General features: G+C 39.4%; 1 protein-coding gene across 1 annotated transcript in view; it reads left to right on the forward strand.

Moving 5' to 3' along the window:
* LOC106872254 (uncharacterized) overlaps positions 1-8587 on the forward strand; it is a 24969-nt gene extending 16382 nt beyond the window's left edge. Inside the window, exon 3 of the mRNA XM_089339822.1 lies at positions 3199-8587. Within this exon, the coding sequence (XP_089195948.1) occupies positions 3199-3365 (167 nt within the window). The 3' untranslated portion in view covers positions 3366-8587. The remainder of the gene's footprint in view (positions 1-3198) is intronic.
* Positions 8588-17500: the final 8913 nt, after the last annotated feature.

Consider the following 17500-nt stretch of genomic DNA (forward strand, 5'->3'; position numbering starts at 1 on the left):
GAGGCAAGACCTTCGTACATTGGGCCTCACCGAGGCGATGACTACGGACCGAGACCTTTGGAAATGGGCTGTGCGTGAGAAGACCCGGCAAGCCAAGTAAGATCGTTGCCAGTGCCCCTGGACTGGTTCTTGTGCGGGTGGCACATGAGATGCACCATTTTGAGCGTGGCCGTTGCCAGTACCGCCTGACTGGCTCCTGTAGGATTTTCGAGCGAGATCGTTGCCAGTGCCCCTGGACTGGCTTGTGCGGGTGGCACATAAAAGACACCATTTCGAGCGTGGCCGTTTTCGTGCGGGTGACACGTAAAAGCACCCACTACACTCTCTGAGTGGTTGGCGTTAGGAAGGGCATCCAGCTGTAGAAACTCTGCCAAATCAGACTGGAGCCTGGTGTTGCCATCCGGTTTCACCAGTCCTCAGTCAAATCGTCCAACCCATGCTAGCATGGAAAGCGGACGTTAAACGATGATGATGATATATACATACATATATTTGTATATATATACATATATAAGGATGGTTCTTTGTTGTTTGTTTAACTGATTTACTTACTCCTGTTTTAACAAGTGGCTGAGTATTCCTGAATCATGTATACCCTTCATGTTATTGAGAAATATTACTTTAGAAACCGGTGGGAGTTGGGTGACAGGAATCGTCTATTTTTATCCTGTAGTTAAGGGAAGATTGGGTGGAATCATGCCAGACCTGTTGGTGTAAATCACAGGATTCCACCAACTGTGTGGAGGCACAATGTGTATTTTCATAAACTTAACAACAACATTTTTTTTTTAACGTCCATTTTTCCACGTTCACACCGGTCACACAATGATGGTGACACACCACTTACACCAGCCATGTGATCTTGAATGCAAGGAGACAGAAAATGCACATTCATATGTACATATGCATACATACACACGAAGGTCTTCATAATTATGTTTCAAACAGCAGCTAACAAAACTTTCAACTGAAATATGATGACATAACAGTAAAATTGTTTTTTTTTTAAATCTGCAACATGCCATTTTAGAACTATAAGCCATAAAGGACTTCTGTCTGTCTGTCCAAAGTGAACGCTGCTCTTTGTATCAGGACAGGATACATCTGTTTATCTTTGACATGATACCTTGAAAGAACTAAATAAACTGTGAGGACACCATTATACAGAAATATGTTGTAGAAAAAGGAACTGGACTACTTTTCATTTATATTGTTGTGTTACCCTCTTTATGGTACTGCAATCTATGTACCTTAGGCAAGGTGCGCTGTCCTCCATAGTTCCACCATATCCTACACAATAGGTATTGTAAGTTCTTAAACAAGTTATGCTACCCATGCTGTGAGCATATCCTTATAAAATAGGTACCGCAATGTACCTTAGCAAGCTGCATTGTTTTCCTTTTGGTGCTGCTGTATGTTTGTAAGTCCATACTACACTGTCACAAACCAGGTGCATTGCTTGCTCTCTCTCTCTTTCTCTCTATCTCCATGGTTACCTTTGTATTCTAGTAAGCAAGTACGGTAATGTCCTTCCAACAAAGTACCACAATCTCAGTAGGTTTGTATAGTTTCAGATTGGCCTTCATTGATCAGATCTAGACTAAACGAGTCCCAGTCGTGACTATTCTAGTTTTCAGAGAGATCTAGCTCTCCTTTATTCTCAAGTGTATCCTTCCCATTGTTAATTGGTTATATTTCACTATAATTAACTGATGAAAATTAATGGAGCTCATGGAGGTGGGCAGTCTTTGAGATATTTTATTGCCAGTTGCCCTTTTCGATGAAACCTTTTAGCTGCCTTTTCTGATATACAAATGTGGTCCCCACATTTTAACCCTTTAGCATTCAAACTAGCCATCTCAGGTCCTGGTATTCTACTTGTTTTATGTCCAAGCTGGTCAGATCTGACCTCACACCTCTCGCTTGGCACTTGTGCCGGTGGCATGTGAACAAAACATTCGACTGACTCCTGTGCAGGTGGCACGTAAAAAACACCATTTTGAGCATATCCGTTGCCAGTACCACCAGACTGGCCCTTGTGCTGGTGGCACGTAAAAAGCACCCACTACACTCTCGGAGTGGTTGGCGTTAGGAAGGGCATCCAGCTGTAGAAACTCTGCCAGATCAGATTGGAGTCTGGTGTAACCATCTGGTTCGCCAGTCCCCAGTCAAATCATCCAACCCATGCCAGCATGGAAAGCGGATGTTAAATGATGCTGATGATGATTCAGTTGCATCATTGAAATCTTAAAATCGCAAAATGATGCCTGATCAATTCAAAACAATGTGAATAAATAAGCAATACATTTGACAGGAATCTGAATGCTAAGGGTGCCATGCCTGGCAGTTAATGGTCCTTCTGCATTATATATGTTGGACCATTTCTGTCTGACTCAATGGAGGGAGGGGGTCCTTGATGGATACTACTTCCCTGGGGCCAAGGACAACATGGGAATACAGGTGAGCTAACTTGATGTGCCCCAAAACTCTTGAATTCTCAAGTTGGAGCCTCACTTGAATGCAGTTTGCTGTTTTGCCCCCAGACAGCCATTTTGATATAGTTGGTATTGCAATAGACTGTAATTGTTTAAAATAATTTTGAAAATTGTGAAGAATTTAGTAAAATAAACTTGCTGTTTTTAATTTAGATCACTTAAATCCTTTTTGCTTACCATGTACTGGTTCCACATAAAAAGCACTTGGTACACTCTGATGTGGTTGGCATTAGAAAAGGCATCCAGCCATGGGAACCATACCAGAACAATGGAGCTTCGTGTGGCACCCAGCTTTACCAACTCCAGCACAAACTGTGCAACTCATGCTAGCATGGGAAATGGACATTGATAATGATTTCTGTTGAAATACTCAGATTTTTGTTTCATTTAATTTTTAAAATGATGAAGAATTTTGTGAAGTAACTTTATCATGATTAAACTGGTGTTTAGAATTTTGATGAAAAGTTTTTAGATCACTTGAAAAACAGAAGTTTGTCTCATAGAACCCAAGGCAGTCTCTGACAGGTTACTATCAAAATGGTTACAACTGTTCTGTAAGACTAATGGAACTATTTCTGTATTAGCCTTTTGACTTGCAAATATTTTAGGTTTTGTTCTTAATTTCCGTGTCTTGCAAATATTAAAAGAAAATTTTTTATTTCTAAATTTGTTTATATGTTTATAATTTTTTTTTCTTTTTTAGGGGAAAAGAAATTCACCTGCTCCGTATGTCCAAAACGCTTCATGAGGAGCGACCATCTCAGCAAACATGTGAGCCGTCATTTAAAGAATTCCACTGGTTCGGTGCGTAACCGCAGATCTATCAGTCCAGCAAACAGCACGTCAGACAGTTCCACACCAACAAATTAACACCATCACCACCCCCACCCCCAAAAAATCCTAACAAAAACTCCAAAAATGTTGCTAAGAATCTCTCGGCATAAATCATCTTTTCCTTTCCCCTGTTTCCCCTTCTATATATGAAAACAAACATACCTGCCCAGTGTCCAGGCCGTGTGTCATGTCGGCAATGATGACTTTTGATGGTCTTAGTTCAATATATATTCTCTGTAAAATGAAAGAAAAAACAAAAAAAACCCCACAAAACAAATGAAAAAGACTACAAAGAAAATAACTTTTTTTTCCTGCCAATATTTCATGCTGTCAATATATTTAACCAAACAACCATATTGCAGCTGAATATCCCTTTGTCTTCCATTCTTGAATTGCAGAGAGAACTACCATTATTAGAATTATTATTATTGTCTGGCTTTCATTGGACAACTTTAGCGTGAAGTGGCTCGAGAGACCCACAGCTTCATTCAAATGTACACTCACTTGAAAATCAGTGCCTCCTGCTCAGACCAGTACCTTTTACTCAAAGACACTCCAAGAACCACACTCTTGGGTTTCCATTTTTTTTTTTTTATACCAAAATAATAAACAAACTCTTAAATATTTGTTATATGTTCTTCACAAACATTGTGTATGTTATAATAGTGATTATGTGTGTGTTAAATGGGTTTTGCAAGTTCCCCCTCTACATGTGTGTGTGAGAGCGGGGTCAGTGAGTAGAGGTGGAAATCTTGAATGGTGTAGAATAAGTCTGCAAGTCTGAGAATGATACTCTGAGTAGCTGAGCTGTAGAAGGATTTTGTTTGTTGGTGCAGCTACTCTATGTACAATATTTGTATTTCTTGGCACTGAAAAATGGTTAAAAAAAAAAACAGTAACTTTGAGCAATTTTGTTCCACTTTTTTTTTTTTAATCTGTAAGGAGTTCTTCGGAGTTCTTCATCTTTGAAAACATTCCACTGATTCCAAAGAAAAATTTTTTTTTGTTTTTGAATTATTCCTGCTGTAAGTTTTTTTTTGTTGTTTTTTTTTGGAATTGGGCCTTCAAAAAGGGAAGCCCTACCATTCCATTATTATACAAACTTTCTGGTCTGATCTGAATTTTTTTTTTTTTTTTTTACTCCATTGATATCTTCTGCTGTGGTACTGACCTACACCATTTTAATATTTCCAAACCCTACTGAAAACCCTATTCTCTGAGGATTCTCTGAATCTCTGTCTGCTGAGGGAGTGGGGAAGGTTTTTAACTATTAACTGTGATATCAGACTTGTATTCATATGCATTGACATGTTTCATATGGTTTCTCAAAAATGGGGGTCGGGGGGGGGGGGGGGCCTAAAACATTCACCCACCTAACCAGTTTTCACCTTTCTCATTCGGCATTTTCATTCACTTTAACGTAATAAATAAATTTTTAGCTGTCCTAATGTTTATACAATATAACCATAATATATATCTGTCGATGGTTGCTGAAATCTCTTGGCCTCCCTGGGTGTTAAACCAACGAACCGGATCATATTACAAGTGTATCATACATTTTCATTATCCAGTGTGGCTGAATGATTAAGAAGTTCCGCTTTGCAACCTCCAGGCCTTGGGTTCGATCCTGAACTGTGGTATCTTGGGGGTACATGATCACTATAAATAAATCATTCGTGCAGGTTGTTCAAGAAATCACAGAGCCCTCATTTGTCATGTACTACAGGAGAGCCCACCTTATATAAATATTAGGTAGTCAAGTATGAAATTTGTAGAAAAGAAAAAAAGATTGTTAATATTTTATAAATACAAGAAATAGCTTTATTCATCAAAGTATGCACCCATATTGTCAATACACTTTTGCCATTTCATCGGTAGCTTGTCCAGCCCAGAACTGTAAAGCCCAGCATTCTAGGGTCAATAATATCTTGGAAAACCTGTTTTACAGCATCGTTGGAATTGAATTTTTTTCCTCCCAAAAAGTTATCCAAATTCTAGAAGTGATAATCAGTCGGGGGCAAGATTAGGTTAGTCTGGTGGATGATGGAGAACTTCCAACTCCAAACTCCTGTAGTTTCGTCAGTGTCATTTTTGCGATGTAAGTTTCTGCATCATTTGATCCAGTTGGCTGCAATATACTTCGGCCATGATTGATGAGCCAGGTTTAATGAAATCATAATGGATTACATTTGTGCCAGACCACCAAACACGCATCATCAGCTTCTTTTGAATTTTGCTTTTTGGGCTGTGTTTTGGTGGCTTATCTTTGTCCAACCATTGTGCAGAATGTTTACGGTTGTAGTATTGGATCCATTTCTCATCACATGTTACAATTTGATTCAAAAATGATTCATTTTTGTGACGAGAAGGCATAATGCAGGCTTCCAAATGTTGCTATTTCTAATTTTCATTGAGTTCACATAGAACCCACTTATCCAACTTTTTCACTTTACCGATTTGAACTAGGTGAGTCAATATTGTTTGCTAGTTAACACCAAACAACAAAAATAATTCACAGGCACTTTGAGATGGATCTGACTCGACAATGGCTTTCACTTCATCATTCATTATCCACCTTTGTTTTTTGTTGACTGTTTTGCTCATTTACTAGAACGAAATTTTGCAAACCAAACAAAGAAAGTCAAAATATAATAATGGTGCAAAATAAGCAGCTGTCACGGTTTACCATACACCTTACTACAAATTCCATACTTGACGACCTAATATACATTTGTAGCGATGAAGTATATAAAACTACTAGATCCCCCCCCCCCTCTCTCTCTCCCTAGCCACTTACTGTTAAAATTCTCATCAGCGACTTTGTGGGTTTTTTTTTCTTTCTAGTCTAACTTCAGTTTTGAACCTAAACATTGGCTAATAATGGTTTGGTTCATTTTTGTGTAGATTCAAGATTGTTTTGAGCAAAATTCCTCTCTTTCTCATGCCGTGATGCTAACTAAACTGCCACTCACTGAGCTTAATTATCACGGATTAAATTATTTATCTATATACAAATGCTAATTAAAACAACATTGAGCTACACTTCATGTACCAAGACCTAATGGCCTCTGAAGGTTTTTCACTTCTGTTCTCAAAATGACTCTCCTTTTGAGAACTCTTGGGCATGTTCATGCATATTTGTCCATTGTCTAAAGCAAATGTTGCAGGGTTTTTTGTTTTTTCATTTGTGTCTCAATATTTTTAATGTCATAAAAGATTTTTTTGGTAGCCTTTTTTTTTTCTCTCCATCTGTCAAGTAATTTCTCGGTTTAGGTACAAAGTAGGGACTCGAAGTTCCTTGTACCCAGAATAAGTCTCTACACCCGGTTTCCCCACCCCAAAGATTTTCTTCATTATCAGAGGAAAAGAATTGCTAACTCGTGTAGACTTATTAGAAATTACTTTTCAAGGATGGTTACAATGGCCACTTCTCTTTGTTGGTAGAGGACAAATTATTAGATTTATATGAAACATAATGGAACTCAAAATTTTTATATTTCATTCTTTCACTTGTGTTAATTTCATGTAGATGATTGCAAATATAACAAAAACTAAAATACCTTTAGTATTAAATGATTTTTTTTTTGTAAGAACACATTGGTGCTATATATCAGTTTTTTTTTTTATATTACTTGAATGTTTTTCTAAAATCACTGAAATTAAAAAAAAAAAAGACTTTCTATAGAACTCCTATTTGTTTAAAAAAGAAAAAAAAACTGTGCCTCTTTGCTAACATTCTTCTAATATTTTCCTGATGTTTCTCTTCCAGCAGTGTTTCTTTTGTGATTCCCTTCTCCACAGTTATTAAATACACAACGCTCCACACAAATACGGCTTCTCATGTCTTCCCCCTCCACCAACTAAAAGAGAGGAACCTTACAAGGAAAGCAACCTGTTGCTGTGTTCATATTTCTGTTTCTCTTGGTTCTTTTTCAGACAATTACTACTTTCTAGAAAGGTTGTGATCTTCCTTAAGAGGACACGTGTTCCAGTGGTTAAAGCGGTGTTGCGACTCACGATCGTAAGGTCGTCGGTTTGACTCCCAGGCTGAGCAGCATGTTTGTTGTTCTTGAGCAACGCTTTTCATTTCCCTTTGCTCCCATTTGCTCAGCAGAAAATGAGAGCCCCAGCCGACTGCTAGTGCAGCCCCTTCTCTCTCTCCTCAATCCCATTCAGTACATCCTCGTGTTTTGCTGGGTGTTGGGTAGAAGGACTGAGAGGACGGCATTGTACAAGCCACGGACATCACGTCATACTTGCTTGCGAGTGACGGCTAGCCTTATGAATGAGAAACACTGGCCGTACACATACACGCACACACAACGTCTGCTTTAAAATATAGTTCAACTGATTTTCCTATATATATTTTTCTGGTATTTAATTCACTGACTCTAATTTAATATTTTCTAATAATAATGTTAAATATTTGAATAAACCACAAAGTAAATTGGAACTGTGTTCAGAATCTCTCCAAGAGATACCTTTTTTTTAAAATCCCCTTTTGTCTTCTGCCTTCAACCTGTCCTATTTTATGGTATTATCTCTCATAAAACAAGATGAACATATCCAGGTCAGTCACCAGCCAAAACCAAATTAAAAAGAATTGTCTTTCTCTAGTCGTCATTTTTATTCCACCCCTCTACTTATCCAATCGTTATTTTGGCTGCACTGATTCTTTCTTTCTATATCTGTCAGTCTCTTTCTTTCCATATCTATCACTCTTTCTTTCTGTACCTATCACCCTGGCTGTCTATCTATCTAGCTATCTCTATCTCTTTCTATATATCTATTTCTTTCTTTCAACATCTATCTCTGTCTATCTATCTCTCTAGCTGTATGTATCTAATCTATATCTCGCTATCTCTCTCTATCTCTATCTCCCTCCTTCTCCCACTCAACTCAAACCCTAGCCATATCAAAAACGTATTTATTTTTCCTCCCCATTCTTTCTTCCCCTTTTCCCACCTTTCACACAATGAAATTGCTTCCATTTGATTTTACTTCTGGACATTTGCCAATCCTTGTCGCCCAGTTCCGGTTTACTCAACATGGAGTGAGTGGTGTGTGTGTGTGTTACTTTGACCAACTGCACAGCAGTGATGGTGTATTTTTTTTCCCCTGTAATTTACCTTAATATAAAGTTGACTAGATGTATATGATATATATATAGTAGTTACATCTACAGCATGATTATTAATGTGTTAAAAACCTATTGTTAAATTCATTTTTTATTAATAAAATTTCATTTTTTCATTAAACACTGTTCTTTTCGTTATCTTTGGTTGTATGCTTTAACAAGTTTGTTTCCCTATCGGTTTCAGTCCTACTGTGTGACACCTTTTGCAGGTTCTTTTCTCTTATGGCTCCGGGCTTACCAAAATCTTGAGTGGATTTAGTAAACGGAAACTGGTTGAAGCCCGTCGTGTGTGTGTGTTCGAGCATTGTCTTGACTTCGTGAAAGTTATGAGTGTCACCGCCGTACAAGTGATGCTATTTGTCGATAAAACGATGATATACTCTTTTACTTACTTGTTTCAGTCATTTTGACTGCGGCCATGCTGAAGCACCGCCTTTAGTCGAGCAAATCGACCCCAGGACTTATTCTATCGGTCTCTTTTGCCGAACCGCTAAGTTACGGGGATGTAAACACACCACCATCGGTTGTCAAGCGATGGAGGGGGGACACACAAACACACATATATACGACGGGCTTTCAGTTTCCGTCTACCAAATCCACTCACAAGGCTTTGGTCGGCCCGAGGCTATAGTAGAAGACACTTGCCCAAAGTGCCACGCAGTGGGACTGAACCTGGAACCATGTGGTTGGTAAGCAAGCTACTTACCACATAGCCACTCCTGCGCCTATATCTTTAACTTGCTACTGAATTTGACAAGATAAGGTGGTATAAAACTGATATTTCTTGTCTAACTTTCTATTGAATTATTTGACAAGATAAGGCGGTCACTTTGATAAATTTGGTATATTGCCACATAGTTCTGCATCCTCCTGAAGTCGCTAGAATTTAAATACTAGTAATTTACGGAGGTCAAATTCTCCAAGTTAGTGCCAGAGTTATTCAACCAGGATAGGTGGAAGTGAGCAGCAGTGACTTAGATGCCCTTCCAAACTAGCGAAGTCGTAACGTATTTAAGGGAAAAAAAGTTCCACAAAAGAAGTTACAGTTCCGGGGAAGAAGCATTGAGCAAAAGGTTGAGTTTCTTGGACTTGGGTCTTAAAACATCTATCTAGCAGTTTTTACTATAAATCGTTACCAGCGTTGCCTTCTAGCACTTGTGCTGGTGGCACGTAAAAAACACCTTTTTGAGCGTGGCCGTTGCCAGTACCGTGTGACTGGCCCTTGTGCTGGTGGCACGTAAAAGCACCCACTACACTCTCGGAGTGGTTGGCGTTAGGAAGGGCATCCAGCTGTAGAAACTCTGCCAAATCAGATTGGAGCCTGGTGTAGCCATCTGGTTCGCCAGTCCTCAGTCAAATCGTCCAACGCATGCTAGCATGGAAAGCGGACGTTAAACGATGATGATGATGATGATACATGAAGAATACAATAAAATTTGTGGGGAAATGTTATCTACCGTTGGTGCATTCATCGTAGAGGTAAACGTAAATAAGGAAATGCAGTTGTACATTCTATTAATTGATTACGATCGTTTTGATAATTAGAATTGTTACAAATTAACATGATGGGTTGTACAAATCTAAAACCACGCTAAATTATTAAATAATACGAAGCACAAGCGTCTGTGTGGTAAGTAGCTGGCTTACCAACCACATGGTTCCGGGTTCAGTCCTATTGCGTGGTACCTTCGGCAAGTGTCTTCTATAACCTCGGGCTGACCAAAGCCTTGTGAGTAGATTTGGTAGACGGAAAATGAAAGAAGCCCGTCATATATATATATATATATATACAAAGTGAATCTACTTAAATCCGTCTCCCCGAGGGCCAGGTTATGGCAATAAATAGTGCAAAACAGAGCAGACTACCACCGAAAAGAGAAACGGTCGACTCTCCAACAGTACTCCATAGTTTCCGCCAATCATATTTCACTGAAACGGCTTTAGTCAAAGAGGGACAGGCGGATGCTGACAGCAGACACTTCCATAAAGTACCGTGCAGTGGAATTGAACCAGAAATCGCGTAGCAGTTGCCAAGTGAATTTCCTAACCACGCAGCCATCACTTGACTGCGTTTCATTTTTGCCGAAATATGAAGTAAGCAAGTCGTTGCGAACACAGCGAGATGTCAATCGTCTGAAACGAGTCATGAGAAACATCTATGTGACGTAGATAGCCAGACAAATAGAGAGAGAGACAGACAGATAGAGAGACAGACAGACAGATAGAGAGACAGATAGATAGATGGATAGATAGATAGATAGAGAGGTGGAAGTTGGGGGCTCTGTTCTGTCTTAGCATTTAAGTAGTGTCGTTACAAATACAAGGCAATGACCCATCACCTAGTCAGACAAACATATCAGTAAACACACACACATACACACTGACCTACTTTGACGCACATGTATCACTCTATCTCTCTCTCCTCACGCTATGTTTACATTGGAGTAAAATAAATCAGTCGCTATTAATCCCAACACTTTATTATGAACCATTTAGTTGCGTCCCTTCACGTTCTTTGTTCAAATCTCTGCGATTTCGTCTGTCTTTCAGAGATTGATAAAGCAAAGTAGCAATCAACTATGTTCACACGCACACACACATTGAATATATAAGGTCAAAACTTCTGCCTAGTGCAAACATAACAAACCGGATTAAGTTGTTTGGGGGTAGAAACAAAAGAAAAAAAAACAGTATGTACGAGGTGGTATCAAAAAGTATTCGGACTGGCTCTGTAGCGCGCCAACAGATGTCAGCGCACGGTTGCGTGCAAAGTGAGAGCATGCAGTGACCTTCATGGGGCAGTGTGCCGAGTGACATCGCTGTGTTTACTTCGCAAGTTGTGAAATTTGTGTTTTTGTGATCCACGTGTAGTCTACGATTTTTTTTTTATCATGGACAGGAATAGAGCCAACGTGAAATTTTCGCGTTAAACTTGGAAAGTCTGCTACAGAGACATTGAGCATGTTTTGGCAAGCTGGCAGCGACGCTTCGAGTGGCACAAGTGCTTCAAAATCGAAAGAACGTCCCTGGAAGACCTGCCACGATTGTTACCCCCGGAAATGTGGAGAAAATGCATCAGATTGTGCAAGAAGATCGTCGGAGGACAACCAACGTTTTGAAGCGTTTGAAGGCGGACATTTGGTGAAAGCGACCGGATTTATAGAAAACGAAGAATTGGATTCTCCACGACAACAATGAACCCTGTCACTGAGTTCCCCAAAACATCATGGTGTCGCTCCCGTACGCGCCCTATTTGCCAGATTTAGCACCTGCGGGCTTCCATCTTTTCACCAAGAGGAAAATGCAGCTCAAAGGTCGCCGTTATAATACCGTTGTAGAGATCCAGAGTGAACCGCGTAAGGTCCTCGACTCCCTTACGGAAAACAACTTTCAGGCTGGATTCCAAATGTTGCAGCAACGCTGGGACCGGTATATTACTGCGTAAGGTGACTATTTCGAAGGAGATGATGTTAAAACTGAGGTAAATAAGCTATTAAACATAACTTTTTGATACCCTCGTAGTAGTTAGCTGCTTCACTGATGTGAATATCTCTTTGGGAACCAAAGAAAAAGAGGATAACTATAGACAACTGCTTCAAACCCCCCAGCTTCGATATCTAGATTATAAATTCACATACCAATAATAATTGGTGCAGTTGGTTTTGAAAGTAAATGCCTAAGTGACAATCTGGGTAACCTGGTGTTGTTAGCGAAAGAAATCAACCAGCTAGTTCGCACGTTACAAATAAAATTTGTAAGTGGAACAGTAAAAACATGTAGGACTTTTCTCAAGTTCAGAATGTGTGAATTTGGTTTGCTACATTTTAGTGATGGAGCTTTGCATCTTTGTTAGAAACCTGTTCTTTACTTACAGGAAGATTTCAAATAATTAAAAATGGAAGAGAACATACATCCATACATGCATATTATTCTGTTGAACAGGTGTGACTGGGAAGAAGCTTGCTTCCCAACCACATGGTTTCGGGTTCATCATCATCATCATCATCATCACCCTTATTATTATTGTTCGTCTATCGACACGTGTTGCACATCGCTCCCGTAAGTTTGTTGTTATTCATATTGTTACATATTGTTATACATTTGTCATTGTTTACTTAGAAAAATTAACCAGGACCTTGGGGAGTGCTCCAGCATGACCGCAGTCGAATGACTGAAACAAATAAAACATGAACGGTAAAACTTAGATTAACATTAGATCCCTGAATCCGTGTGGCTTTCCTGAGGCAACGACACTGGTTGCTGAACTGGTGAAATAGTAACAACAGTAGAAGGGTCTGTCATCAACCAACGAGAGAGTCTGTATCTGGTAACTCGAGCTGCTAGAAGTAGCTGTCAAATTTCCTTCAATTCGCGCTTTATTAAACAGATACATTAGAGAAAGATGGTGTCGTTAGATAAAGAGAGATAAACAAATAGATAGATAGAATGTGAGAAAGAAAAAATAGATAAATAGAAAGGGGAGAAAAATAGTGATAGAGGTACATAAACAGTTATGTAAATAGACAGATACGTAGATAGACAGAGATAAAGAAATATAAGTATTTGACATCAATCGACGAGAGAGTCTATATGTGGTAATTCGAGTTGAGAGAGAGATTAAGAGAGTAGGGGAAAAGATACAGTTATACATACTTAGATACTTAGATGGGTTTCGGCCACATTGGCCGAAATAGAACCAGCACCACACATACACACACACACACACACATATAGATAGATAGACAGACAGATAGATTGATAGATAGATAGACAGAGAGAGAGAGAGATGGTGTAATTTAGTATTTAGTTGGCTTTTGTTGTTTTAAAGTCTCCACTTTCTTCCTTGTCACAACAGGATATACGTGTGAACGCTTCATTACTGGGTCGGCCATGCTTCACTTGCACTGTACACTTATTGAATCTTACAACAACAGCAACAACTATTACTACCGTTACTGCTCCTGCTGCTGCAGCTACTACTACTACTACTAATAATAATAATGCTGCTAATACTGCTTCTCCCTCCTCCTCTTCTCCCTCCTCCTATTTTCCTCCTCCTCCTCCTCCTCCTCCTATGCCTCATTCTCCTCCTCCTCCTCCTATGCCTCATTCTCCTCCTCCTCCTCCTATGCCTCATTCTCCTCCTCCTCCTCCTCCTCCTCTCCGTCTTCCTCTCCTTCTCTTCTTCCTCTTCCTTCTCTTCTTCCCCTTCCTCCTCCTGCTCCTGCACCTCCGTTGAAACAACTATTCCTCCACCCACCACCACGTAAACCCATGCAGCACACTGTCCCCTTGACGTAACCTTTGCCGGATCACATCTCGATTACATTAGGAAAGGGGAGAGTGATAGAAACAGGGAAAGGGACAGTAGCAGTTACATTATGTGAGGCGACAGTAACGAATGTTATAAAGGAGACAGGAAATAATGTTATAAAGGGGACAGGTATATTGTTGTGGAAGGGGACACTAGTAACGTTATGAAGGAGACAGTAATAATGGGGATAGAAGCAATGTTATATAAGGAGACCGAAACGGTATTGTGCAAGGGGACAGTTGCAATATTGTTATGTTAGTGACAATATTATGAAGGGGATAGTGATGTTTTATTATGCGTGGGGGCAGTGGTAGTGTTATATAAGGGGACAATGACCTTGATGTGAAGTGGAATATTATGAAGGGGGAAGATACATTCTTATGAAGGCGACAGTTACATTGTTATGAAAGGAACAGGGATGGTTTTATATAAGGGGACAGTAATGGAATGACGTAAGGAGACAGGAGCTGTAGAATGCAAGGAAACAGTAATATTATCACATAATATTATGTGATATTATGTGATAATGTTATGTAAGGGGACAGCAAAATGCTATGTAAGGGGGCAGTAACTATGCAATAAAGGGAACATTTGCAGTGTTATGAAAGGGATAGTTATGTTGTTATGCAAGGGGACAGGGATGGATTTATGTAACGAGAGAGTAACAGAGTTGCGTAAGGATACAGAAATGGTGTGATGCAATGATAGAAAGGGGAGAGGAACATAATTATGAAGGGGACAGGAATGGTGTTATGAAGGGGACAGAAACATAATTATGAAGGGGACAGGAATGGTGTTATGAAGGGGACAGGAATATAATTATGAAGGGGACAGAAACAATGTGACGAAGGAGAAAAGTACATGTAAACGACAGGGACTAGTGTCACGTAAGGAGACAGATACGGTGTAAAGGGAGACAGTGGAATTGCTATATAAAGGAATATCAATAACATCTTTATATAAGGGGACAGTTATGTAAGTAGACAGTTACATTGCTTCGTAAGAAGACAGTAACTGTATCTTGTACAGAAACTAGTCTCAAGGTCGTTTATCAAAAAACAAAAACGAACAAACAAACCATTAAAAAAAAAAAAAAAAAGAAACTTGATTCCCAACGTGTATTCGACCACATTGTATGACTGGTACTGCTACCTCAGTAACTCCCGACGAGACTGAAATACGGAGATGACCTAATAACATGGGGTAAATGAAGCAAGCTTAAAGAATAGCTATTTTTAAACTTATTACGAGTAAACGCCGTGTGTGCTTTCTGCTCAAAAGGAAAGAGAAAAAAGAGAGAAAAAGAGAGAAGAATTTTGTTGTTGTTGTTGTTCCTTCAACCGATATGTAATAGTTAGATCAGTAGCATCATCATCACCATTGTCAGCATCGTCACCACCATCGCCATCTCGCTATTGGTTGTTCAGCTGCTTCCAGAAGTCATCCACTAAATTCGGTTTCTTTCTTTCTTTCTTCCTTTCTTTTCTTTTTGGCAAGTTTCCCAGAATTCTTACTTTTACAACACTATTATGTTACGTATTATTAAAGGAACTCGCGGAATGAAAGACAAAAATCTTCACCTAAATTCTCGTGGGGGTGGTGACAGCGGTGACGGCAGAGGTTTATATATATATATATATATATATATATATATATATATATATATATATATGGCCGAAATAAGATTAAGATTAATGTAATATAAAGCTGAAGCAAATTAACACCAAATATACAGTGCGTGTGTCTTTATTGGCTAAACTGGCAATATGACCATCCCCAAGTACAACAACATATATATATATATATATATATATATATATATATATATTTATATAAACCTGTTGACCTTTCGACTTTGCCAAAAGTCAATCTTAACTTATTTTGTCTTTTTTCCCTCTTTTTAAAGAAAACTTAAATTTTCTTAACACACGCACACTTACGTCCAGTCAAAACCCTCAAAAAGTTCGCCAGTGCGTCGGACAAAATGCTTAAAGTCATTTCTTCTGACCCTTTACGCTCTAAGCTGAAACCCCGCCGATGTCGACTTTGCTTTTCATCCTTCAGATGTCAATGAAACGCAAGGAATATTATTTGGAAACACTTTGCCAAAGAACATTGTTGTCGTATGTGAATGCAAGTCCATGCCAGGAATCGAAACAGTGCTACATAAATGGCAAAGATACATTCCATCTAAACAAGGAGATTTTACTGTTCCCAAGAACTGTGGTAAAATATAACTGCATCAAGGAAGATGGTAATATAAAGGATTACAAGGTATATGGTAAAATATAAGTACCGTAAGGCGCACGTGTGGCTCTGTGGTAAGTAGCTTGCTTCCCAACCACATGGTTCTGGGTTCAGTCTCACTGCATAGCACCTTGGGTAAGTGTCTTCTGCTACAGGTAGTCGATTACGAAGTCAACCTCGGCAGAATCTGAGCTCAGAACATAAAGGCGGACGAAATACCGCTAAGCATTTCGTCCGGCGTGCTAACGATTCTTATTCCTTTACTGCTCACAAGGGGCTACACACAGAGGGGACAAACAAGTACAGACAAACAGATTAAGTCGATTATATCGACCCCAGTGCGTAGCTGGTACTTATTTAATCGACCCCGAAAAGATGAAAGGCAAAGTCGACTTCGGCGGAATTTGAACTCAGAATGTAGAGGCAGACGAAATACCGCTAAGCATTTCGCCCGGTGTGCTAACAATTCTGCCATCTCACCGTCTTTGCTGCGGTAAATATTGATTTCAGATTTTGGTACTAGACCAGCAATTTCGGAGGAGGGATTAATTCGATTACACCGACCGCAGAGCTCAGCTGGTACTTATTTTATCCACCCCGAAAGGTATGAAAGGCAGAGTCGACCTCGGCGGAATTTGAACGTAGAATTAAGGACAGATGAAACCTCGCCAGACATTTTACCCGGCGTGCTAACGTTTCTGCCAAGCTCGCCGATTTAGCTGCAGTAAATATTAACAAAAAATCCAGTAAATAGCTGATGTTTATGGTTAACATAGTCCGAGACAGCAGTAAAATCTAGTCTACACACCTGGTATCTAAATAATCCACATGATGATGAGAAAGCATACCTGGTGTCTAGATGACACACGTGGTGTTGGTAGAATACACATGGGCTTTAAACAACACACCTGGGCTCTAAATAACACGCCTGTCTTGATAGAACATATCTTAGATTTATATCACACACCTGAAGTGTTGACAAGACATATGGCATTATTAGAGCACACCTGTGATTTATATAACGTATCTGAAATCCAGAAAACATATGTAGTGATAACAGAACACAAGAAAATAACACAGTCGGAGATTAAATAATACATCTGTAGTCTCTGTAGAACACGTTTAGAAGTAAAGAAGTACACGATATTCACATAAAAGATCTGGAGACTATGTTTATATGTGTAGAATCGTTATAACACCGGAAGTGTGAAAGGCAACACAGGAAGCTCACAGAATACATCTGGACTCCTGATAACTCACCTTGTGTCTAGGTAGCTTATCCAGAGTGTAGGTAACATACCTAGAGACCAGATAACATAGTCAGAAGTCAGAAAATATATCTGGAGTCCACATAATACATCTGGCGGTGACGTAACATGTTTTGGAGGCAGCGCAACAAATAAGTGGTTCCATTTTTGAGAAAAAAGGTGGAGGGGGGACGAGAATGTCTGGAAGAATGTAAGAATGTGAGGG

Source organism: Octopus bimaculoides, chromosome 22 (genome assembly GCF_046866305.1).
Source record: "Octopus bimaculoides isolate indiv1 chromosome 22, ASM4686630v1, whole genome shotgun sequence".
In the NCBI taxonomy this organism is placed as follows: Eukaryota; Metazoa; Mollusca; class Cephalopoda; order Octopoda; family Octopodidae; genus Octopus; species Octopus bimaculoides.